This window comes from Camellia sinensis, chromosome 6, assembly GCF_055761805.1.
Source record: "Camellia sinensis isolate YWXY chromosome 6, ASM5576180v1, whole genome shotgun sequence".
Classification (NCBI taxonomy): domain Eukaryota; kingdom Viridiplantae; phylum Streptophyta; class Magnoliopsida; order Ericales; family Theaceae; genus Camellia; species Camellia sinensis.
Window position 1 is genome coordinate 179,568,353 of NC_138966.1, and position 12,085 is coordinate 179,580,437.

Sequence of the window (12,085 nt, forward strand, 5' to 3'; positions counted from 1 at the left end):
AGTCCATAGAAGTCAGGCTTCTAGTGGGACTTGGATTGAGTAAACTATAAAAGAGAGGCCCCCCATGGGTCTAAGGTACGCAGTTTTATGCTTTAAGTAGTGAGTTTAGCACTTGATTATCTTTGAGAGATATACTGACTTGATCGTCGGAGTGCCCCGGGTGGAAGAGCCACCGCCGGAGCCTTTTTCTTTCTGTTACAGGTTTGCTAAAATCATCTATTCTGCCGGTACTCTCTAGCTGATTACTAGGCGGGCAGTGTGGTTAGAAAATTACCCACACAATTTCTAATGATTTGTCATTGGAGCTACTACTTTGACAGCCGAAAAAGAAAAATGGTGCTCTAACGTGCTAATAGTGCCATATGACATTACCAAATTATAATAATAACAATATTATTATAATATTTACCATTAAAATTATTCTAAAAAATATATTTTCTTTTAATGTTTGCCAAACAACCTCTAATTGCCCCTTATTTTTACCACCAATTAGTCCTTAAAAATGGTTTTGTTAGGATGCTGACCAAAAATGGATTCAAAAGAAAAGAAAAAACTTATTCAATTCCCACTTCCCTCTGGTCATCTGCTCCTCTTTTCAAACTGCTTCTGTTTCTCTCTCTCTTTTCAAAAAAAGACTACAAATGGTAGAGAGAGAATAGTCTCGGCCACTGCTCACCCTTTCCCTCCATTCTCAACGTCTCTGTCTCTCATATCTTCCTCAATCGCTTTTTACCTCTCCATACGACGCGCATTCAAGCACTACTCCAACTTTCCTCACCACAGAATCGATTACCACTCCACAATCTTCATTCGCCACTTGGGTTGTTCTTTCCATCCCATCCCTCCATACACACTGCACCCTTAAAGTTCTAACCTTCAAGCTCTCCTTATCTATGCTGAAACTTGGACAAAACTTCGATTTAGATCTGTAGCAAAGTCCAAGATTTCGAGAGCTTGCTGCAACAGCAATGGTGGCGGCGCAGCCTTGGATTCTGAAAATGGGTAACCAAGTAAGTTCAAATCTCAAGCACGCTCTTCTCCTCGAACAATCTTCCAAGAAAACAACCACAAAAAACCACCAAACCCACAAGCAAACAATCGGAATCCTCTCTTTCGAAGTCGCCAATGTCATGTCCAAAACCCTTCACCTCCACAAATCCCTGACCACTCGCGAGATCTCTAGACTTAAAAACGAGATCTTGAAATCCGAGGGCGTAAAAACCCTAGTTTCCTCTGACGAGACCTATCTCCTCGAGCTCGCCCTTTCGGAGAAGCTCGAAGACCTGAACAGGGTCGCCGGAGTCGTGTCGAGGTTGGGGAAGAAGTGTTCGGTTCCTGCGCTTCAAGGGTTCGAGCATGTGTATGGGGATATAGTGAGGGGAGCAATAGATGTGAAGGAATTAGGGTTTTTGGTGAAGGATATGGATGGGATGGTGAGGAAGATGGAGAGGTATGTGAATTCCACTGCAAATCTCTACAGTGAAATGGAGGTTTTGAATGAATTGGAGATTGCTACCAAAAAGTTTCAGCAGAACCAGCACGAGGAGAGCCGGAAGGCTTTCGAGCAGAAATTGATGTGGCAGAAGCAGGATGTGAGGCATCTCAAGGATGTTTCGCTTTGGAACCAAACCTATGATAAGGTTGTGGAGTTGTTGGCGAGGACCGCCTGTACGATTTACGCGAGGATTTGTATGGTGTTTGGTGATGCTGTTTTGAGGGGAGAGTTAATGGGTGATTCTGTTTCTGTTTCGGGTGCGCAATTTGGTTTTGAAGGCGGTTTGGCTCCTTCAAAGGATGAATGTGGGCAGAAATCTGGTCAAATTGATATGCATCACAATTTTCGGATGAGTTCTGATCAATTAAGGCCTGTTTTGCGCAAGAGTAATGCTAATAATCACTCTCACTCAGGACCAATTGAGAGAGCTGTGGTAGAGAAAAGAAGGGCAGATGTTAGTCCTCAGCTTGCATCGCATAGAGCTGAAGTGCTGGCATTCCGTCCACAAGACTTTAATTTTGCGTGTGGGACTGGCCCGGGGAGGCTTTTCATGGAATGCCTTAGTTTGAGCAGTTCGGCTTCTAAAGTGGATGATGATGATGATGGTGAAGGTGTTGGTCATGATGATCGAAGTAGTCAAACTTCGGCTTCTTGTAGTGTGGCTAGTGCAATGAAAAGAGAACTCCCAAATCATTCAGGGTGGATTACTCGGGCTCAAAGTGGAGTTCTTTTCAGTGGAGACCAATGGCAAGCTAAGTGTAGTGCAATAAATGGCTCTCGTTTTGGCCTCAAAAGTAGGTTAGCATTATATGCTCCTCCTTCCACTATTGGAGGCTCTGCTCTTGCCTTGCATTATGCGAATGTTATAATTGTCATAGAAAAGTTGCTTCGATACCCACATTTGGTTGGGGAAGAAGCTAGGGACGATCTATATCAGATGTTACCAACAAGCTTAAAAATGACTTTGAAGACTAGTCTAAAGTCTTATGTCAAAGACTTGGCAATATATGATGCTCCTCTTGCCCAAGATTGGAAAGAGAGGCTTGATGGGATACTCAAATGGCTTGCCCCATTAGCACATAACATGATCAGATGGCAAAGTGAGCGTAATTTTGAACAACAGCAGATTGTTACACGGACAAATGTCCTTCTGTTGCAGACTATATATTTTGCTGATAGGGAAAAGACTGAGACAGCTGTCTGTGAACTTCTAGTTGGGCTAAATTATATATGTCGGTATGAGCAGCAGCAAAATGCATTGTTGGACTGTGCAAGCAGTTTCGACTTTGATGACTGCGTGGATTGGCAAATGCATTACTAAGCTTCTTTCATTGATTACGTTGGTAGAGTATACCTGAAGATTTCAGTAGTTTTCTTAGCTCCTGGTACTTGTATGAAGACAAGCAGATCATAGTTCAATATTTTGTGAATATCAGAGCTTTTGCATAGTGAGATTCCAATTGTTATCAAATGGTGTTGATTTGTGTATTTTATTGCAAGGTATGGAGAGTTGACTCCTAAAGTATATAATTCCACTTCTTTCAGTGCAAAACAAAATATCTTTCTGTTTTTTAGAATGTCATATATTGTTAGTGTAAAGTTAAATTTCTTCCAAACTCTATGTGCATAAATGTATTGTATGATGCTTGAACACCAAGAATTAGATTGTCCCTGATACAGTTGTAGGCTTCAGGTTCTTGCCTTATTTCAGCTCCCAATGATTAGAAGAACTAAAATCCTAATCCGGCAAAACAAGGGGAAAAAGCAGGGGTGAGGGGGACTGAACCTGAATAGTTCAATTTATGTGTATAATTGACTCACTCACTCTGTTCATGACTGGTAGTTTTATGAATGAGTATTTCTTTAAAGTGAAAGTTGATGCCAACATATACATAGCCTTGTATCCTTGTGGGTCATAAGATGTGCCAAGGGGTAGCACTAGGTGTTTGAGTATGAGTATGAGTTCAGCTGACCCCATCAAATTGAAAAAAAGAAAACTAACTTTATTTGTAATGTATTTGTTAGTTTTGAGTGGGTTTTTCATGTGAACTCATTGATCTGAATGAACACTTACGTAAAAATAGAATCTTAGTCATCCTAGTACACAAAAAAAAAAAAAAAATACAATTAGGATTTAATTTTTAATTTTTTTAAAATGAGCTAAATTGAATTGGGTTGAAATTAAACATTTTTTAATGAATAATTTCATTTGGTCTGATGTAATTCAACTTGTGGGTAAATAAAACTAAACTGACCCCATTGGACAAAATTCTCAGATATGCCATTGGGTGTGCCATGAATTCCGAGTTGTAAGATATGTGAAGAATTGATGGGGAGATCATTTTATGTAGACTTTTTAGGCACTGCAGTGGATCGAGAGATTTCCAAAGTGGTGCTGCGAAGAAGAAACATAACGTGAGCTTGGTATCTACATCCTGTATTTCTATTAAATGTGGAATTTTTGGTTGCCTAATAAATCCAGATTGAATGGAAATCTTGGTTCATGGAGAGATCCTGTCTCCTGATTACAATTATTCTGCTTGTTGAAGATCTCCAGCATAATGATTGTAATCTCATGAGCAGGATTAATATAGGACTTACCAGATATGTTATTGTAATTTTTTAATGGACTTTCTCGTGATAATGATAGCTAAAGATGTTGGTAGTTTTCTCAATTCCTAATACTTCTACAGAGACAAATGATAGTTCAACATATTGCGAAAATCAGAATTTGCATGTGGATTGAATTCTTTACTTTTTTTCGAGGTATGTGAAATTTGGACTTCTGAAGTACATTTTCCATCTCTTGTGAAAATTAGCAATCTTTCCATTCTGTATAATTTGCATATATATAATGTGTATACAATATCTGTTTTCATTATCAAGTTATCTGTGCATTATTGTATTAGTTGATAAACAAAGCCTTCTATTTAGGTCATTGGTAGTATAAAATGTGGAAGTTGTTATTTGAAGTTTGCAATTTACTCAAGAACTCACTGGCGTTACTGGTAGTTTTGTGATCTATGTCTTTAACTTTGATTTAAATTTTAGAATTTGCTCATGCACTCACAGATCATGACTGGTAGTTTTATGACTGAATTATTTCTCCAAGCTGGATGTTGATGCCAACTTATATGTATTCCTTGTGGATTATACGATCCATGGGAAGGGTTTTATTCATTGGTTAACGTAGGTACTTTTCTGGATTGAGGGAATTCCCAGGGTGGTGCTGAAGACCTCCTTTTGTTAGATCAGCACTCTTTTCCTTCTTCCAAACAGCCTGCATTGACTTCTCTCAGGTAATAATTCTAAGACCTAGTGTGTGTTGGCTAAGGCTTTTTTTTGGCTTTTTGAGCTAAAATCCACAAAATGACAAAACAAGTTAAAATAGCCAATAAGACAAGATGTCACATCAAACCCATAATCATTTTGCTTTTTCTCTCACAAACATCACATTTAACTACAAAAAAATCTAATTATCTTCCCAAACACAGAGTGTGTTTGGTTTGGTTTTGGGAGATAAATTTTCAAAAAAAATTTTGGGGAGAGAGTTTAGAAATTTTTTTGGTTTGTTTGGTTGTATACTTTGGAAATTGTTTTGGAGTATGGGAGTTTGGGATGATTTGATATTTTATTGTAGTTGAGTAGAAATGTGTGAGAGAAAAAGTGATTGAGAAGGAGAGAGGAGAGAGAAAAGTTATTGATTTGTGTGTAGGAGAGAGAGTGATTTTAGAATTTTTTTCCAAAATCACTAATCCAAAAAAAATTTTGAATTTTTTTTTCCAAAATTACTCTCAAAAGCAAACCAAACAAGGCCAACATTTTAGCATACCAAAATAGTCAAAAACTAAAATAGCCTACTAAAATAGTAACTTCCCAAACACCCACAAGTATACATGATTGTGGACCGTAAATTCCCTTTTGGTCTTATTGGAACTATTGGTCGGTCTTCCATATTTATGTCTGTTTCAATTTAAAATCCCTGTACAGTTAAAGTTTTACTTAGCATCTATCTTGACTATCTGTCCCACTTATATGGCCTTCATCCAATACTGGTACTATTGCAAGTTGCAAGGGAATAAAAAATGTACTAAAATCAAGCAACATGCACAATATTGCGACCCATGAGGGCTAGCTCAAATGGTATGTCCTTAGGTAAACAACAAGGAGGTCTTAGCTTTGAGTCTCTACTTTGCCTGATATGTGAGACTAGCGGGTGGCTGCATATATCTGGGGTTTTACTCCGTGGCTCACCAAAGGTGGGGTCAGGGGTTCCTTGTTATATATAAAAAAGACTGTACTACATTGCAAACCTAACTTTTAAATTGTTGCTAACATTGAAAATTTTGAGTATTCATTTAACTTCTACCTCATTCTTCTGATTTATATTCTATGTCGCCGTACAAGTTAGATAACTGAGTTAATTGAATTATAAATTATTGCTTACCAAAAGATGTGTTGTTACTTTTGGCTGTTAGAGGTTACAATAATACATTTCTGCTTGTGCTTTCAGGTGGACTGGATTTGTAGAAACCTTATGTGCTAGGAAAGAAAATTGCCAATGAGCTCATACAAAAGAAGTATAGCGAGCCATGAAAATGAAACCTTTTTTTTTTCCTGAGTTTCTTCCCAGCTTCCATTATGTTGATGAAATTTAGCATCAACTCAGAGAATTATGCTATAGGGAACTACATTTCAAACTCGTATTACTATCAAATCCATAAAGTTTAGGGGACTTCTCAAAATTTCTGAGGTGGTTGGAATTTTTTGTTGATCATGCTCATAAAATAATTGTTGATGAATCTTTTCACAGTTTCCTCAAATGTGAAAAATATTTTTGACTAGATTCAACAGTTGATATAATTCAGTCACTTGTGAGCTTAGATAGTGTATCATTATCAAGCATTTATATACTTTATCAGCAATTAAATTGTTTATACTAAATCGGATTCCTTCCAAATAGCTAGATATAGATTTCTTGGCTTCATAATTGGTCCTCTAGGAAAGTAGACTCTCCCTTGGAAGCTTAACAGCAAACCAATAGTCAAACTGTTGTATTTGTTCTTGGTATTCCAAAGGTGTATAAATCTTTTGTCCTGTGATCATGAAGCAGCTGCTATATTGTGGCATAAATACTTGTTTTGAGTTTGATAATAAAAAGAAATTGATTAAATAATGTAGGCAATCATGAATTGAGTAGAGACAGATGTCAAAACCTCTGTTTCTGACTAAATTACTGGCAGACACTTGTGAAATTCCAAGGCTTTCATTATGGATATGTAGTCTGTGAATTATCATACTATATTGTTGATCAGATATTTACATTGGAAACCAATTTGGGTTTGTCTAATCTTTAGTATTTTGTTCTTTTAGTCCCTGCTATGGTTGTCCAATTAAGATTTTATGACTTGGCTATGCTATTCATACTTCTCTTTATTGACCACTCCAATGAGTTTGTGCAGGACAATTGACAATGCCTGTATATTGACATGTGTAAAGAGAGTGGAATCAGATGATTGTATAACCTGACTACTGAGACCAGGTATGATTCATGATTCTTTAATCTCTGAATATGCATAATCTGTCAATATATAAGTAGAACTGAGGGTACTTACGTGTGAATCTTAATAAGTGGACTTACTATCAAATAGGTCCTATGATAATTAATGACGTTTTTCATCAAAGACTATTAAAAAAATGTCACTAATTGTTAATTTTCTTGTCACAAAAAATATTACTAATTATAAGCTTTAGCAACTTTTTAAAAAAATCGTTTTAACTTTTTGCGATAGTTAAATTGTGATAAAAAAAAATCACTAATTGTCAATTTTTGCGACATATGTAAAAAATTGTCACAATTATTTTTAACGACGATTTTACTAGGACTAATTTTCAATAGGACTTAATAAGAATTAAGTCCAACTATTAGGACCTATTGGTAGTTTATCCTAAGACTAATTACACCGATGTCTCTAAAGTATACACTTTGTTGCACTTTAATCTCCAATTTTTTATGCTTGTCAACTTGATCTCCAAACTACAAAATGCAAGTTTAAATGGTTTCCAATGTTCACGCCGTCTAAATTGATTAATTGGAGCCGAGTATTTTCAGAACAATACATATCAAATATAATAAAATTAAAAGATTGGGGACTTTGCAAAGAAGTGTACACTTTTGAGACGTTTGTATCTTTGGTCATTTTAATTTTGTTGAGATTTCATGTCAAATTTCAAATATTCTTATTCCTGTTAATCAATTTGGATGGTTGGAGCACCATAGACAAACTTCAGTATAGCTCAAATGGTTGTGCCTCTAGATTTTTATAAAGAAATTCGGGGTTTGAGTTTATGAAGAAGTGTTGAATGTATGGTTGCGATAATTTAACTTACTAACATACTAACATCTTACTTAATGGGAAGAAGAAAAAAAGCACTAGGAGCCATTTTAAACTCACATTTTATACTTTGAAAACTAAATTGACAAAATTCAAAAAATTAAGCTATGTTATATGGATTGCTTAAAATGAATCAACTACTCGTGTGAGATACACCTTACACTTGGACAGGAGTATGAGATATGCATCCAATACTTTTTATTAGATACTTTTTAAAAAAAATATATTTTTGTATTTGACAATATTATTATGTGTGTAAATTATTGTATAATTGTTTTATAATAAGTAAAATGCCTTGTTAAGAGAAACTTTCCTATCAAGCCCAATAAGGAAGTAATTTCCCGTAAGGAGGATAAGAAATTCAGAAGTTATCATAAACTAAAAAAATGGCCAAACAAACAATGGAGTAGGACAACTATGGCCTACATATTTTTCTCTCCTAATTTCCTTCTATTGCAGGAATTATTTAGTAGGTCTCGAATATTACGTGTTGGTGTGCCCGTCTAATAACATTTTATAACTTATCTACTATTTTCTTATTTTTAGGGTCATGTATTCATATAATTTATGTTATTCGTCAAAGCATATTACCAATACAAAATTTTTGGAAGACAGTAACTGATTCTTCTAATGTCTCGTCCTCTAAGCAAGTACTAATTCATCCTTCTAATGTGTCTTCTAAAATAAGTGCACAAATATTTTTCTGTATTTTTATGTTATCATATATATTTTTTTTAATTAAAAAGTTATAAATACATATAATGGGTATAAAAAGAATTTAAAGTGAATATTCACAACCTCATTTTAATTTGGTTATCAAACATGATCATAGAGCACACTTATCGTGATTAAGACTTGTTTGCCAATTATTTTTCTAGTAATGATTTTGTTGATTTTTTTTTTTCTTTTTTTGGGGTAAACTTTTTTTTAAAAAAAATTCCAAATTTTTTTTTCACTTGTATGTCTTACTAGACTAAAAGGTCCTAAATAAATAGATAAATAAATAAATTTGAAAAAAGTCTACTAAATGGAAAAAAAAAGGAATTTTATTTTATTTATTAATTTTTTATTAAAAAATTTACTTTTTAAATTCTTTTAAACTAGAAGGATTTGAAAGAAAAAAAGTATACAAATTTTTTTAAGAAAAACTGGACTTAAAAATGTTAGGAAAAGATAATTTTTTAAAATTTTATTAATTAAATACACATAAGTGTGTCATGCAAATGATGAATAAAATTAATAAAAAATGGGTTGAATTTTTCTTGAAGTTCAAATATGAACTTGGGAGAATTTGATGGGTTTGTGGGATCTAATACAGTATTTGAAGCATGTGTTTTATAAGACCATTAATATATATTATTCATAAAAAATAAAAATAAAAATCAATTGGATAATCATTATATTTTCATTTTATCATATTTGTTTATAAAAAAAATAGACAACGTCTATATTATTAAAAATAAAAAATAAAAAATTTGAAGGACAAATGTGATGGGATGAATATGTTATGAATTATGAATATTTAACTTTTTCCATAAATAGTATACACACAAAACATCTTATAAAATGAAACGCAATATGTATGTAGTGTCTCATGGATCATTAAAATTCTGTCAAGGTGTAAATGATAAAGGATTGTGGTGAGGTTTTTCAACCCTCTCAATCTTGTAATGCGTCAGCTCTTCGTTTGATTATTGAGGCCACGAGACAGCGATGTTCTTCCTACCTTCCCGAGTGGACGCGACCTGGCAAAGAAAACCCTAATTCCCAACAAACCTCCTCCCAGTTTGATTTCCATGCATTGCAACACGAGAAAAGAAACAGAAGTGAAGGCTTATATGAAAAGATGTGACTTTCGTGAATTTATTTATTTATTTTTTCATTTTAAATCGAAATACCTGTTATTGTAGATTACAATTTCAATTTTGCACGGCTCTTGTCTCTGAAGAAGCTTTTAATTCCAAGTTCCAACCCACAGTTGTTTTTTTTTGCCCTTCTTTTTTAGTTACGAAGAGATTCTAAATTGCTTTCTCTGTGTAAGTAGTGTGTCGGTTTTCATACAAATGGCTTTCAATGCAGCAGTCCTTACTGTCCTCAAAACCGTTGTTTGGTTGTCACTTATGAACAACTTTCGCATAGTATTATCCAATGAAATTGAGATTGAAGAGAGTAATATTTACGGCTTGAAATCAATAAAGGATTCCTTGGAAGACCCTTTCAATTACTTAGGCTCTTCATGGAATTTCAGCGACACGAGTAAGGGCTTCATCTGTAAATTTAAGGGAATAGAGTGCTGGAAGAATGATGAGAACAAGGTGTTAAATATCCGACTCTCAGGCTTGGGACTCAAGGGTCAATTTCCTCGAGGGTTCTCAAGCTGCACCGCCTTGACCGGTTTAGATCTTTCAGGGAACAATCTTTTCGGAATCATCCCAAGGTTGAACATCTCTCTCTCTCTCTCTTCATACATTTTGCATCATTTCCCCCTCCATGTTCAGTTGTTCCTTGTTTGTTGTCAGTTATCCCTCTAATTAGAATTTTTGCTCTTTCTCAATTTCAAGTGGTGTAAGAAAGGCAAATGCAATTACAACATACCAAAGCCGCTGTATCTTATGTTCTTAATTATAATCTGAATAGGTATAATATATAACCTCCTATTATGGGTAACAAACAATGTTTGTCTACAACATATTGTTTATAAACAGGGTGATGGCATCTTCTTCTAGACTCAATTTCAAACATTTGGATTAATATATTTTTATTGTTTGCAGATCCAAATTAGAGTCTGTGTTCTTTCTCTCTGGACTCATTTTTAGACTATTCAGCCAATTACTTTTTGTTTTCCCTTGTAGTTGATACTATAATTTGGTTTACAGATTTCTAAATTAGAGAAGTTGGTTACTAGAATAAGCGTCATAGAACTCGTGAATGCTACTGAAAATTTTAGAGAAGACAACATCCTCAGGTTGGGAAAGACAGGGACAATGTACAAGGCAGTTTTCTCAAATGGTTCGTTCCTTGCCATCAAGAGGTTCTTCGACTCACAATTCTCTGAAGGACACTTTGTGTTCGAGGTAATGACTCTAGGTAGATTGAGACACATTAATTTAGTACCTCTGTTTGGTTTCTGTTATGAAGGAAAGGAAAAACTGTTGGTTTACAAATATATGCCAAATGGTAACCTCTATGATTGGCTACACCCTACGGAATGCGAGCTCATGACCATGAAATGGCCTGTGAGGGTTAAAATTGCTGTTGGGTTAGTAAGAGGATTGGCATGGCTTCACCATCACGATAGAAAATTCCGGGTATTCAATCAAAACATAAGCTCAAAATGTGTATTACTAGATAAGAATTTTGAGCCCAAGATCTGTAATTTTGGGGAGGCAAAGTTCATGAACTCGAATGATGTTGCTTTGGGTGGGAGTCCTTTCACGAATGAGGAATTGTTGGAGCTGGGTTTTGATAAGAAAGATGTATATAGCTTTGGAATTGTGCTTCTTGAGCTGCTTACAAGGAAGGAACATCGTATGGCAACCATTGCTGAAGCTTCTGCAAATTCTGATAGCAATTTGGTTGAATGTGTTGGAAATGGTTATAAAATTTTGGGTAAAATCAGAATTTTTTTCTAAGTTTGGTCTATCTTTTAGGTGGGCCTCGTGCGTCGATTTTCACGGGTCAAAGTGGTAACGCGTTCTATGCCGCGTTTTGATTCACGTGGTATATTTGGTTGCTCAAAATCATTACCGAGTGAATGAAAAATTGAAGCCAAAGTGTGCTCCATGGAAATGGAGTTTTGGTGGAAATTCCTTAAGGTTGCAAATTGGTTTGTCCCACATTGATTTGGTGGGAAGTTTTGAATGGATTTATAAGGCTTGGGTTTGATACTTGGGGTGTGCTCCAAGGGGTACCCAAGTGTTTTAGAGGGAGAGATTATGGGCAAAATGGGTTAGACTCATTGGACCAAAAAATTACCACACACGCGCGCGTCACCCGTCCGGTCGGGCGGGCCGGGCTGGGCCTGGGCGCGGGTGCGTGGTGTGAGGTTGGGTTGGGCTTGTTCGGCCCAATACCAACCTTTTTTGGGTCAAAAACTTTTGATTTTAATTTTGGTAAAATAAAATCCATAATTTAAAATTAAACTGGTTTGCTTTTTATGTACATCCAAACAGGGTCCTTCCCGAAATAAATCAGT

The 12,085-nt window shown here is 35.3% G+C and overlaps 2 protein-coding genes and 1 non-coding gene across 3 annotated transcripts; all 3 read left to right on the top strand.

Moving 5' to 3' along the window:
* Positions 1-498: 498 nt before the first annotated feature.
* LOC114311349 (plant/protein (DUF668)) lies at positions 499-3,052 on the top strand. The gene has a single exon (XM_028257491.2). The coding sequence runs from the start codon at positions 969-971 to the stop codon at positions 2,814-2,816; it is 1,848 nt and encodes a 615-aa protein (XP_028113292.2). The 5' UTR covers positions 499-968; the 3' UTR covers positions 2,817-3,052.
* A 728-nt stretch (positions 3,053-3,780) lies between these two features.
* Positions 3,781-9,880, top strand: LOC114311350 (uncharacterized). The gene is made up of 5 exons (XR_014333587.1): positions 3,781-3,919; positions 4,189-4,261; positions 4,665-4,794; positions 6,958-7,037; positions 9,509-9,880. It is a non-coding gene; the product is annotated as an uncharacterized LOC114311350 (transcript).
* Positions 9,881-9,953: 73 nt separating this feature from the next.
* On the top strand, positions 9,954-11,627 carry LOC145788892 (probably inactive leucine-rich repeat receptor-like protein kinase At5g48380). The gene is made up of 2 exons (XM_082876750.1): positions 9,954-10,327; positions 10,754-11,627. The coding sequence occupies exons 1-2, from the start codon at positions 9,954-9,956 to the stop codon at positions 11,520-11,522; spliced, it is 1,143 nt and encodes a 380-aa protein (XP_082732876.1). The 3' UTR covers positions 11,523-11,627.
* The last annotated feature ends 458 nt before the right edge of the window (positions 11,628-12,085 follow it).